Below are 14,665 nucleotides of genomic sequence, written 5' to 3' on the forward strand. Positions count from 1 at the left end.
GCAAAATAATATACAAAACTATATTATCAGGGGTTAGTAGAGACCTTTCATAATGAAACGTTATATTTTTATTATCTTAGAATGAGAAATTTTTATCTACATACACCGGGGGTCCCCTTACGTGGAAGTCGCATTTTTGTGCCGCCATGTTTCTATAGAAGCCCTTAACGGACAACTTTTTTTACTAAGTTGTCTCCAACGATGACATGTTTTTTCGGCGGTGACTACAGTAGCATCTCTATACGTTTTAAAAGCGAGGGGTGAGCAGTGGACTGAGCGTTGGTTGCAATTTCGCAACCTCACCACTAGATGCCACTAAAATGTACACACTGCACCTTTAACAATTTAAAAACAAAGTTAAATATTTGTTGTTAATTTTTAATTCCTTAGCCCAATTAAAGAAAATACAGAATTTTTCCACTTTTTTCAGAAAAGTCCCAGTGGCTGAAAAAATTACCCTGCCCTCCCATTTCTCTGTTACTGTACATATGTGACAGCCTTCCTTTTCCTTTAAACCAGTTAAATCTTTTCATATTTTTGAAGAAACTGGTAAATGGACTGCATTTATATAGCGCTTTTAACAGACCTATTGCCATCCAAAGCGCTTTACAATTAGCCTCACATTCACCCATTCATACACCGACGGCGGTGTCAGCCATGCAAGGCGCCAGCCAGCTCGTCGGGAGCAGCTGGGGTTAGATGTCTTGCTCAAGGACACCTCAACACTTGGTCCAGTGGAGCCGGGGATTGAACCACCAACCTTCCGGTTTGTAGACAACCTACATGAACCACTGAGCCACTGCCGCCCCAACAACCTACCCATAGGTCTGTTCTTTCATTTGATATATTGTATGTTTAGATATTTAAGAATAATATTTTCTGAAAGGCATTAAACTTTTGTAAAAATTATAAAAAAAAATGTTGGCGCTGGCTGGCAACTTAAAAAAAAACTGGCGGGGAAAGAGTTAATAATAAACAACAAGTCATTTTATGTTTTGTCTGTACTGAAATTGAACCGAAATGTGATTTAAAAACTTTTTTATTCTACCATTACATTCTTATGCTACGTACACACTAAAAGCGAAGCATCACATTCCTCGCTCTAGATTACTCACTGCATTTAACTTCTTGTAATGCAATTTTTTCCCTTAAATTGAATATTTTAACTCTTTCCCTGCCAGCGTTTCTTAAAAAAGTTGCTAGCCAACGCCAGCATTTTTCACGATTTTCACAAAAGTTTAATGCCTTCCATATTTAAAAATTTTCTTTTATAAATATAGAAACAAAAAATATATCAAATGAAAGAACAGATCCTCTGCTTTCAAAAAACAAAAACATTTCAATCTAGGTTCATTGGTTCTCTTTTTATCACCTCTCAAATATGGGTAGGTTTCTTCAAAAACACCCAGAAAATTACATTTTTGTAAAGGACTTTTGATAGAGATCAGATTCAGAGCGATCTTTAAAACATACACAGAGTTCTTTCTCTTTCACGTGAGGCTTAACTTCCAGGTTGTTTAATTTGCGGAAGTGTGCCACCTGGTGGATAAGAGCGATGTTGTGGAAAGCCGGAAATTCTCGTCATTGGCAGGGAAGCGTTTTCTCTTAATGAACGAGTTATCTCGTCAATGACAGGGAAAGAGATAAACTTGTGCAAAGACGTGTTGGAGCATGTCATGCGTGTTTTAGCGGCAATCGCGCGTGTTTTCATCGTGCCAATCGCGCGTGTTTTCATCGTGCCAATCGCGCGTGTTTTCATCGTGCCAATCGCGCGTGTTTTCATCGTGCCAATCGCGCGTGTTTTCATCGTGCCAATCGGGCGTGTTTTCATCGTGCCAATCGCGCGTGTTTTCATCGTGCCAATCGCGCGTGTTTTCATCGTGCCAATCGCGCGTGTTTTCATCGTGCCAATCGCGCGTGTTTTCATCGTGCCAATCGCGCGTGTTTTCATCGTGCCAATAGCGCGTGTTTTCATCGTGCCAATAGCGCGTGTTTTCATCGTGCCAATAGCGCGTGTTTTCATCGTGCCAATAGCGCGTGTTTTTGTGTGTAAAGCACATATTTTTGTGCCAAATGTGCATTTTTACACCAAATGCATGTTTTTGCGCCACCCAATTTGCGTCATTCGCATTGCACTGTGCGAATTCGGGTCTATTCGCATCTGGGCATTAACTTTGTTTGTAATCTATGCAAATTGTTGAAATCGCATTTGGTGTGTACGCCCCATAGTATTTACTGATGAAAAAATATTACATATTGAATGCACTGCAAGTCACGTTACACTCTAAAACATGATGGGTTTCATCCCAGCATTGGGCCAAAAAGGGGCAAAACCAGCCCAACATTGGGTCAAAAAATACGCATCTGCTAAATACGTTAATGTCAAATCCTGGACACTAAAATGCATAAAAGTAATGTGTGTCAGTGCTGATCAATGCAATACTGACTCACAAACTATATTTCAAACCAAGGTCTTGCTTTATCGACAGCCGGTATAATGATGTGCATCTGAATTATGGATAATTCAAACATATCTGCTCCCTTGAGATGTTGGGTTAGTTTCTCAATGTCTGTGTAATGCATTGGACCGACGTGTGCTGTATGTGTGCAAAGACACAGGCTGTTTGAGAACGTCAAACACTCGGTATTAATAGTACAGCATTCAATTCAATTTCACTTTATTGTTCAAACTTCTTCCAAAAATCGTCTCGCATCCCAGTATCCATGAGGTCTGTCTCTGCTAGGATAAAAGAGTACTTTAATGCGCAAGGAGTCGAAACAAAAACACTGTTTTCAAATATATCCAAAATAATGTGGCATAAACTTGGACAGTATTTGATCGTATTATCTGCCGCTTTCCGTTGTCAAAGCTTCTGCCATCTGTTCAAGTCGTTTACTGTTTATATTTCCAGCCAAGATTTTTACTTCAGTTATATCCTTCGGTAGTAGGAAATGTGAATGAAATATGTGTTGTGTGATGTGTGACAAGCGTTTAATGTGTCAAATTATGCAAAGAAGCATGAATTATGGATTATATTATGTAGTTTTGTGTAGTCGTGGTGCAAATGACATTTGTTTGGTTCAGGGACAAAAATTCAAGATTCCTCCTGTGATGGATGTATATCTACTATTAGACAAATTCAATAAGTAAATATCTTTTCAGGAAGTATAATTCCTAAAAGGCAGTAGTGTCTATAGTTTGTCTGTAAGTCCAAACGATGACATCATGTTTCGCAGGCTATGCACTGAGCTTGTAAGGAAGATTTCTTTTTTTTATATCTAAAGTGTCCATAACACATTAGTGATATGTACGTGACAAACTGATACTATTGAATGCATGTCGACACTACCACATAAAATGACCCTTGATCCCTGGGGGGATGAGATACAACTAAGACCGCAGACATATAGGAAACTGGGACATAAATGGACATAAATCTCATGTTAGTCCAAGATCAGTTTTCAGAGTATGATGTTGCGATGGCTGTGACCCACATTTTAAAAGCAATGTTCCAGTTTCTACATATCATCATTATTCAAACCAACCCAAATATTTTGTGCTTTAGGGAGACCTTAAGAAAAGAACACAATGCTCATTGTGATTTATTCGATTTTTTCTGTTAAGTAACTTTTTATAAAGCGCATGCCTTGATTTTGGCCTTTATTTGAGAAAAATTTGGTTTACCCCAAAAGAATTCTGTAATCCTTACACAAAATCTATTATTAAATGTATTGTTGTGTTTTGTTAAGTGTTCGCCAAATGGGTGACTGTAAATATAACTTGTTTAAAGGGATAGTTTTCTTAAAGGGGTCATAGCGTGAAAATCAGACTTTTTCCATGTTTAATTGCTGTAATTGGGTCCCTATTGCTTCTATCAACCTAGAAATGTGAAAAAGAACAACCCAGTAACTTAGTTTTGGTAAACCATTCTCTTCAAGCATGTGAAAAAATAGATCATTGAAATTTCGCCTGTTTTGTGAGGTAGGTAGCAAGGCCAATTACAATAATACCGCCCCTTAATCTGCACTATCCAACCACAACACTGCAGTTAAGTGCAGAGAGAAAGAAAGAGAAAAAAATAATTGACAGCACAATTGAGTTTTAATTTCAACAAACCACCATCATTGTGATCAGTGTTTGCATTTCATCCGCTCATTTGCATCTTAAAGGACACACCCTAAAACGGCACATTTTTGCTCACACCTACAAAGTGGCAATTTTAACATGTTATAATAAATAGTCAAATGTCTTAAAAAAAGGCACCAGAGCAATGTTTGTGGTAACCGTGGTATAAGAGGAATAATTGACTCCGGTCCTTTGAATTATTTGAAAATAATGCACATCGGTGTAGCATTGCACCTTGGGTGTGCATTATTTTCTTATAATTCAACGGCCCGTTGTCAATTATACCTTACAAATTAAGGGGGCGTGCACACTGAAGCTTTTACGCCGCCAACTCAACTCGTCAATGTCAGTTCTCACACAGCCGTCCAATCACAGTGGAGGAGGGGCTGGACAAATATCAAAACAACTAACCGGCGCTTCGTACAACGAGCATTTAGGGGGTGTTCACACCAAAGCTTTTTTTACTTTTTTTACTTTTACACCACAAAAACAACAAAAACATTATCTGAGGCAATTAATCAAAAAATAAAATAAAATAAAAATAATAAGGAAGAGAAAAAAAAAGAGAAAAATAAATAATAATAATATACACTAAACCATATTAATATTACTACCTCTTATGTTACACATAATATGGACATCAAACATGTACTGTACAGCCATATAGTAATATAAAGTAAAATAAAAATAAATAAATAAATAAAATAATAATAATAAAAAAGATGTTATGATTTTAATCAAAGTTGGTACATGGTTAAAGAATACCTAGATGTATAAATCACATCAAAGCTTTTAAAAGCGTCTAAAAAAGTCCTTGAGGATGCCATATGCCAGCTGTTTTTTCCTCCACTGTGATTGGATGGCCGTTTGAGAACTTTTCACCCAAAGTTAACCCGTTTACAGCATTTTACAGCAAATATTACATTTTTATTTGTTGTTCAAAATAGTAAAATATGAATATGCCACAAAGTAGTGTTCTTGTTGTTGTTTTTATTGTGTAGTGTCACAAGACATTTTTGTACTTTTTTACTAAAAAAGACATTTTGGTTTGGTAAAAATGTGTCAGTACATGAAGGGATTGCGTCAGATATGTTTCACTCATTAAATGAACTTCTTCAAGAAACCTACAAACACCAATGCATTCCTGTACCTTTGTGGTTACCATAGCAATGATCAATGTGGGTCATTGTGTGTGTGTGTGTGTGTGAGAGAGATTTGGTGTGTGGGAGTGTTGTCAGTCGCTCTTACACATGCACTGCATGCAGCGATCACATGTTGACTCTCCTGATTGGCTGCTGGTGCCAGGGGTTTTTATTAATGGCACAAGGCAGTTGGTAGGCAGAAAATTGGTTTGGCTTCTCGGTGCACAAAACATGGCTCTATTCTTTTCTATTTCATTTATATATGCATTATATATATATAAAAGAGACTCTTGAAATAAAAATTTCTATAAACATTTGTAAAAAGCTTACTAGTCAAAACATAATAATTAGGTATGATGACAACATTTTCAAAAACCCCAAAGCTCAAAATGTATCACAAGGCTAGATAGAGGAGACATTCCCATTTACAAAGATACCTGGATTGTAAAAATCTGTTGAGGATTGAGAAAGTTATGATATTTTTAATATTAGAAATCAGTGGGAAAAGTAAGACAAATAATAATGTTAATACATTATGCTTTGCATAAAATGGTAAATAAATAAATGTAAATATGTACAAACCGTATACATAAACTTATAATAGTGATTTATTAGTTGAGCAAATGGGTCAGATTTTGTGTGTTTTTTGAGTTGTTTTTTAAGCAAGCGTAAAGAAAATTATGTAATCTAACGTGCAATTTTATGTTTTAAACAGAGATGGCGATAGAGAGGCAACGTTACGGATTGCAGCTTTTAATATTACTGTATAATTAACAACTGAATTATATTTGTGTCAGATCTCCATTGTAGCCGCAGTCAATTGTGTAAAACATCTGGAGTTTAATGTCTCGTGTTGTAAAAACTGACCAGATGTCTTTTACAAATCGTTTTCCATACGGGTTTCACAATTTCAGATTTAGAGGCGATTTATATTTCCATTCATCCGTAATTGTCATTCTTTGTCTTCTTGACTATTAAAAACAATCGTGGTTTTAAAGACTTCGGCGAAAGGTTCGGGACAGCAAAAGCGGCCGAGCTTGTAAAAGAGCTTCACGCTGTTTTCATTATTGTCAATAAGCGGCACATTCAGACTCGTGAAAAGTCAAACGCAGTTGATTCTGAGCAGGTCTGAAATAAAAAACACTCGAGGTCCATTACATGATTGAAGCCCTTATGGAGGAAAAGTAAACATGGGGAAAAACACTGACCTGAGTATTTATGCTTTATTGCGCAACTGCGGCATGATCAAAATATAATAAAGTAAGAAGTAGATTTGAGGTTTTCCTCTGGACTATATCCTGTTTTGGTGTAATTTATGCTTCCTAGAGGTACGATTAACATTTCATGGCGATTTTCACTCTCGTCGTCATAACTAGCTTTGTTTACAGCTCTAAAGTCGCTGAAATATTTAGAAGCGGTTCAGATATTGCTCTCCAAGTCTCAGTGTGATTCGGGGATGTAAAGTTGAAGGAACCCAGGCCTGGGGTCACACCAAAACAGCCCTGACTTGGTATGGAGGACAAAGTGTATATAAATAAATAAATGAATAAATACATACATGCATAAATGAATTAATAAATTGTAAATGTAGAATAAATAAATACATAAATTCATAAATAAATAAGTAATTCATTAAATGCATAAATAAAAAATTTAACTTTTAATTATATTATTTTTGCACCATTACATTTATTTCTGTATTTCTGTGTCCGTATGTTAATAAGGTAGGCGGGCCCAACCTCTCTCAATGCAGGATTGGTTAAAAGGATTGTTGTGGCTCCACTAAAGCCCATTGTGCTTTGACACAGACTGCGTTTACAACGCATGCAACACAGCTTTGCGGCTGCCTGTGTACAACCAATATAACAATCGCATGCTTGATCAATATCAGTTGCTAACGGAAGGGTTTCACACCGTATGCCTGAGCGGCGCATATTTTTTTGGGACCACTGTTAACAAGTTAGCATTTATACCGCCTGCATGAGTAAAGCAGAAGCTGGCAACATAAATGCATATACATATAAACGTATTATTTATGTCTGCATTTATTTATTTCTGCATTTAATTAATTACTTATTTGCTTCTGCATTTATGTATTAATTAATTTATCAATTTCTGTATTTCTACATTTATTTATTTATTTATTTTTGCATTTAATTGATTACTTATTTATTTTTGCATTTATTCAATTATTTATTTCTGTATTTGTAAATGTGTTTTATTCATTTATTTATTTTTGCATTTAATTAATTACTTATTTATTTCTGCATTTATGTATCTATTTATTTCTGTATTTCTACATTTATTTATTCATTTATTTATTTCTGCATTTATGTATTTATTTATTTCTATATTTCTACATGTATTTATTTTTGCATTTAATTGATTACTTGTTTATTTCTGAATTTTTGTATTTATTTATTTCTTTTTTTTCTACATTTATTTCTTTTTGCATTTAATTGATTAATTATTTATTTCTGATTTTCTGTATTTATTTATTTCTGTATTTCTACATTAATTTATTTTTGCATTTAATTTATTACTTGTTTATTTCTAACATTTCTGTATTTATTTATTTATGAATTTCTACATGTATTTATTTTTGCATTTAATTGATTACTTATTTATTTATGAATTTATGTATTTATTTATTTATTAGGGATGGGCATAGATTAATCTAAATTAATCTCATACAAAATAATTATTTAATTATTTAAATTATTAATAGGTAATTGTTTGCATAATATGCATTTGTGCGGTATGTAAATATTATGTATATTTAAACTAGGGATGCTAAACAATTAATCGCGATTAATCGTTAGCAGAATAAAAGTTTTTGTTTACATCATATATGTGTGTGTGAACTGTGTATAATAACTTTGTATAAATAAATGTACACACATGCATGTATATGTTTTAGAAATGTTTACATGTGTATATACATTTGTATATTTATGTATAATTTATATTATATATAAATATAAATACTTAATATATATAAAAAAAATTCTTAAAATTATACATGAATATGTTCATATTTATATATATACATATTTATTATACACAGTTTACACACATATGTGATGTAAAAAAAACTTTTATTCTGCTAACGATTAATCGCAATTAATTGTTTAACATCCCTAATTTAAACACACACACATACATACATATACATTTCAGAAATGTATCATTTATATATTGTTTTTATTTATATAGAATATATAAAAATATAAATAAATATATATACACATGTAAATGTTTCTTAAATACATAAATGAATGTGTGTGTGTATTTATATATACATAATAATTACACACAGCACAAACTCATATGTTATGCAAAAAATTACTTTGATTTTGTATGAGATTAATCAGTCTATTATTTATGTATTTTTACATTAATTTATTTATGAATGTATGTTTTTATTCATTTACTTATTTATATAAACTTAAGTAATTTTTCGTCCTCCATTGCTTGGATGCTTGGATGTGAATAAACAATAAGAGTTCTTCTCTATATATTACAGTCCTAACTTCACGCAATATTGGCCAAAAAGTTGGTTAGTAAATTTAGCTTGTTTGGCAAGCATCAAAATAAAATCGATAGTCGTGAGGAACTTCGTAGTCATTGCTGCTTACTGTTTTCAACCAATCAGAGCGAACGTGCCATACGACTGCAGATGTGTAGCTATGTTTAGCTATAAAGCAGTTGTGATCTTGTGGAGGCAGTCACAACCCTCTTTATGATTTGTTTATAGTCTATAACCAACGCTTTTCTGTCGTCTCCTTCACTTCGCTTAGGAATGGGTCTTAAATTTATGTGGTGGCCGTTTGGAGGCAAATGTGGTTGAAATCTCGTGTTGGATCTACTGGTTAGGAGCGCAGAAGCAAATTATTGCCGTTTTCTCCGGGTTTGTTTTTACAGTGAAAAGCTGTGGCAGAGTTGTCAGTTGAAGCACTTTTTGACAGCGGTTCCTGATTTCTTTTGAAACAGGCAGACTTTATGCAATTTGAGATTTATACGACAAAATCAGATATTGAATGACTTTTCCTGTAGTTCAAATGGTGGAGTGTGGTGTTTGCAACACCAACATCAGGGGTTCAATTGATTAAATGCACATGCAAGTCGCTTTGCATAAAATGCATAAAATCAGTTTCAATTTATTTATTTACACATTAACTGTAACCCTCAATAGTATCTCTTCTGTAACTGTCAAGTTATGCTTTTTGAAGGAACATAACAGCGTATTCGTGTTGTTTTACCCATAGGCCGTTGACTCAGGAAGAGATCGCCCAGAGAAGGGAACTGGCCAGGCAGCGGCACGCTGAGAGACAAACGACCAATCAAAGTGCAGAAACCCCAGGGTCACCTGATGATGGAGGGGCTTCAATCCCATCAACCCCCGCCACCAACAGTGTCACAGGCAAGAACACAGTCAGTGCAGTTGTGTGTATGTGTGAGCGAACGCATTTTTGTGTGGTGCAGGCTATAGTTTCCCTATAGTTTTATAGTATCATGAAAATACAATAAAAAAACACAATACAATTCTATTTCAAATGACCTGATGAAATGCAAACATTGATCGCCATAATGGTGGTTTGCTTAAATTAAAACTTAATTGTACTTTCAATTATTTTCTCTCTCTCTGCACTAAATGGCAGTGTCATGGTTGGATAGTACAGATTAAAGGGCGGTATTATTATAAGGTCATCACAAGGGACAAATTTCAAAAACCTATTTTTTCACATGCTTGCAGAGAATGGTTCGCCAAAACTAAGTTACTGGGTTGATCTTTTTCACATTTTCTAGGTTGATAGAAGCACTTGTGGATCCATTTATAGCACTGAAATATGGAAAAAGTCAGATTTTCATGATATGTCCACTAAAAAAAAAAAAAAAAAAAAAAAGTTTAAGTGGCTCACACTATAACAACTTTATTCTTATAATTTATAGCAACTTCTGACTAGTCAAAAAAGTTGAAATGGCTTATTAATAAGACTTGTATTTTAGCCTATTTTTTACACTGCATTGAAGGTACAAATTTTATCAGAATGTGTTCCCAGGAAACGTTTTATAAAAAGACATTTTATGCCTAATACATGTGACTTTGTGCCTAATAACGCCCCTTAACCGTGGTAAGTAGATGTTGGCAGTATGAGCAAAATTGTATAGAAATGCATGAATTTTGTGAAAATGCTGTATTTTTCTTGGTAGGTGATGATAAAATGACTTCATTAAATTAGGATTTCATTAAATGGCTACTTAAAACTACAGTATATTTAATTTGAATGAGCTGTGTTTTAAATATAGCAGCCACAATTTATTCAGTACTACAGTATATATATATATATATATAAGTTCAGCATTAGAGCATTTGACAACACCACTGTGCAATGGTCTTACTATTATATAAGTCTATATTAATTAAATTCATGTGGTCTTTATGTCCTGTCTTTACTCAGTTGTCATTAAAAGTCTAATGCATTAATCTGCAGATACTCTGTGTGCCCAGACGGAGGCTCTTTCTGTCAAAGCTGCGGTCGAGGATGAAAGCAAAGAGCATTTTGTGGCATTCGCTAGAGTATACAGTGGAGTCATCAGAAAAGGTCAAAGGGTTTTTGTGCTCGGACCCAAATACGACCCGTCGCTGGCGCTGAGAACGGTGAGCGTCTCCGACTTTACGATTGCAGACAGTTTCATTGTCTCAGCCTTTTGATTTTATACACCATCACAGCTCTCACAGTCATTATCCGAGAATTAATGCAATAATCACACAATTAATAATCCTTAACCTCAATGAACTTGAACTCTGGAAAACGGAGTGCCTTGTTCGGGTTCATTTCCAATTAATTTCCTCATGTTTGAAGCTGTCTGAAGCTAATTATTACATCATTACCTTCAAACCTATTAAAAGACTCATTGAAAACTCGGGCTAATCTGCATAAAGCCTTTATAGCTCTTTAAGAACATTTCAATTTAGCGGGACAATCTGCAGAAAGGTGACTTGATTTTTTATGCAAGGCGAAGACAAAAATAGTCAAAAAATCATTGTGTTCAGGATTTATTAAACTATTAAAGCTATTTGATTGCATTTAATTAGAGTTTTATTGCAGACTGGATTTGGATTAAGGCCCATTCGCCACCAATAACACTAACTATAACGCTAAACTATATTTGTTTCTTTTAGGCTTCCAGACTGCAGTTTATAGTTACAAATGTGCAAATTTGAATGTATTTGAATGGAAGATGATCTCCCAAACAAATATAAAACCACGAGATACTATCATATTTACTACTACCTTATCAACATGAGCCTGAATCTGACCCAGAAAACACGGATGGCTAAGCTAATCGATAATAAATAGCTTTAGACCCCCCCCATTAAATTTAAAACAAATTGTATAACTATCTTTAGTTATGTTAATGGTATCATCTGTAGTGTGAACAACCCTTCAGATTGTACTGCACTTTAAAAATGTGATTGATGACAAAATCTTATGAGTCATCACATTGCTTTGAATCTGGATTAATTAGGGATTGAATCTGGATCAATTTTAGTTTGAACCTGGGTTAATTTTTTATATTAAATCTGGTTCAATTTTGGATTGAATCTGAATTAATTTCAAAGTGAATCTGAATAAATTTTAGATTGAATCTGAATGAATTTTCAGTGAATCTGGATAAATTTTTGATTGATCTGTATTTATATTGGATTGAATCTGTATTTATTTTGGATTGAATCTGAATCAATTTTAGATTAAATCTGAAATAATTTTAGATTGAATCTAGAATAATTTTGGAGTGCAAATTGATTACTTTTGGATTGATGTGTATTCATTGCAGATTGAATCTGGATCAATTTTGGATTGGATCCGGATCAATTTTGGATTGGATCCGGATCAATTTTGGATTGGATCCGGATCAATTTTGGATTGAATCTGGATTCATTTCAAGTGAATCTGGATTCATTTCAAGTGAATCTGGATTCATTTCAAGTGAATCTGGATCAATTTTGGATTGAATCTGGATTTATTTTGGATTGAATTTGAATCAGTTTTGGATTGAATCTGAATCAATTTTTGATTTAATCTGGAATAATTTTGGAGTGCAAATGGATTACTTTTGGATTGAATCTGGATCAATTTTGGATTGAATCTGGATCAATATTGGATTGAATCTGGATCAATTTTGGATTGAATCTGGAATAATTTACGAGTGCAAATGGATTACTTTTGGATTGATCTGGATTACGACAGTGACGGTCCGGACCACGTCTTTCTCATTTCTCATTTCAGCCATTTCTCATTTTTTTGTACGACCTAGTTAAGGCGGTAGGGTTTCCCAGCTTAGGTGGGCCACTCGAACTGCAAAGTGCTGCGGGAAACCCTGGAATTTGAATCAAATTTGGAATGAATCTGGATTAATTGTGGATTGAATTAGGATGTTCCAGATCAAAGAGTATCGTTTTTAGATGAAAGATCTTTCATTTGTTTTGTCTTTCATTGTTTTTTTAACTGTTCACCATGAATGATGTATGCTGTCAGAAAAGATGAGTTCTCTTGTTGCTGATCTGTGATATTTGTTGTTTTGGGCTTTAGCTGCCGGAAGGTTGTTCTGTGGCTGATGAGTTGCCTGCCATTCCTCACATGGCCTGCTGTACCGTGGACAGACTTTACCTGCTGATGGGCCGTGAGCTGGACGAACTGGATGAAGTTCCTTCAGGAAATGTTCTCGGTACGTCCTCTCGTTTTCTCATCACAGTTGCGGATAAGTTTGATCCAGGGTCAAAGATGAAGGAGATGTGGTTTTATACATTACAGGAAAAAGTTTTTTATTCTGCTTTGATTTATACAATGATTTCAGGATGACTGTTGATCTTGTTTCTGAAAACGTTCTGTAATGTCTCTCTACTTTATGGTAAAATATAAAGTGATGTTCCTGGATGCCAAATGGTCAATAGCTGGTAGTCTTATTTACAGTACAATATAGCATATATTAAATCCACTCCTATTATAGTTGGTATAGAATATATTTTTTCTAACAAAAGAATGTATCTTGGGTTTTATGGTACAGGTTTTGGTTATCACAATACTATGGTACAGTTAATGCAAAGTTTACTTGTTGTCTGGAAATGTGTTGATGTTGGCAAGCGATTGACATAGATGGGAGTTGGTCTTGTATTACTGCAATATTTGCCCAGAAGCATTGCAAATATGGTCGTCGAGTGAAGTGACTTTGGGACTTTGAGCGTTCAGTGTCTTTGCTCAAGGGCTCAGTGTTAATGTTTTTTTCTTTGTGAGGGTTTTGAACAGCATATCACACCTGCCTTCTGATATGACAGCAAAGATAAATGACCCTATACTCAACTAAAGCGGCTTGTCACAATAGTCCCATCGCAGATTTCAGTCATTTCCTGATTGACACAACAAACACCATTTGTGGCTCCACCAAACAATCATTGAGGGATATGAAGAAAGAAAAGTTAAGGAAGTAGTTTTGCCTTTTAGAGTTTAGGGTCGACATTTTCATTCATCATCTCCGTTTTGTCTGTGTTTGCATTCACAGATGTTTCTGCATGAAAGCTAAGACTAAAAATAGCTGTATGTTTTAAGCAAGCATCAAATTTATATGCATATTTTAGGACAGTATTGTATATGTGACCTTTGACCACAAAACCAGTCATAAGTCGCATGGGTATTTGTAGCAATAGCCAACAATACATTTATGGGTCAATATTATCGCTAAAAATCAAAATCATGGACAACTTTAAGTTCAGTTTTCTCAATTTTACTCAGATTCCTGATGTTTAAATAGTTGTATATTGCCCAAATATTGTCCTATCCTAACAAACCATACATCAATCATACATCAGCTTATTTTTTCAGCTTTCAGGTTATGTATAAATCTCATTTTCAAAAAAATTGACCCTTGCAGTGTGACTGGTTTTGTGGTCCAGGGTAGATGTGTGCCATATCATACCGGCCATGATAACACAGTATAATTTTTTATTGATAAAAATGTCATTTTGCGATATAAATGATTTAGCGACGTGATAACGTACAGCGCATTTACGTTCCCTAACGCACACAACAACAACACCTGAGGGCAAGAGCATCATGTCAGTAACACGAGTACAACCAAGCTGTAAAGGTACGCTAAACGGAGATACTCAAATTGAAATTTAAAAAATGTTCAGGTTTATTTTAAAGTTTATTTATGTAAATATTATACAATAAAAAAAAATTATTTGCACCATTTTTATGAAAGTTAAGAGTGAATGGACCTGAAAATGTCAAATGGTGTAACTGCCAATTGCGCCAAAGAATGAGAAATATTAAATATTTTATCCACCTTGTTGGCATGTAAGCGTGATCATCAAAAATAAAATCATTTTAAA

General features: G+C 34.3%; 1 protein-coding gene across 2 annotated transcripts in view; it reads left to right on the forward strand.

Moving 5' to 3' along the window:
- efl1 (elongation factor like GTPase 1) overlaps window positions 1-14,665 on the forward strand; it is a 148,978-nt gene that overhangs the window by 31,409 nt on the left and 102,904 nt on the right. For both annotated transcript variants that reach the window (XM_065249452.2, XM_073811888.1), the window contains exons 13-15: window positions 9,537-9,691; window positions 10,764-10,930; window positions 12,867-13,002. In XM_065249452.2, the coding sequence (XP_065105524.2) occupies window positions 9,537-9,691; window positions 10,764-10,930; window positions 12,867-13,002 (458 nt within the window). The remainder of the gene's footprint in view (window positions 1-9,536; window positions 9,692-10,763; window positions 10,931-12,866; window positions 13,003-14,665) is intronic.

The sequence above is a fragment of the Paramisgurnus dabryanus genome, chromosome 2, assembly GCF_030506205.2.
Source record: "Paramisgurnus dabryanus chromosome 2, PD_genome_1.1, whole genome shotgun sequence".
Taxonomy (NCBI): Eukaryota; Metazoa; Chordata; class Actinopteri; order Cypriniformes; family Cobitidae; genus Paramisgurnus; species Paramisgurnus dabryanus.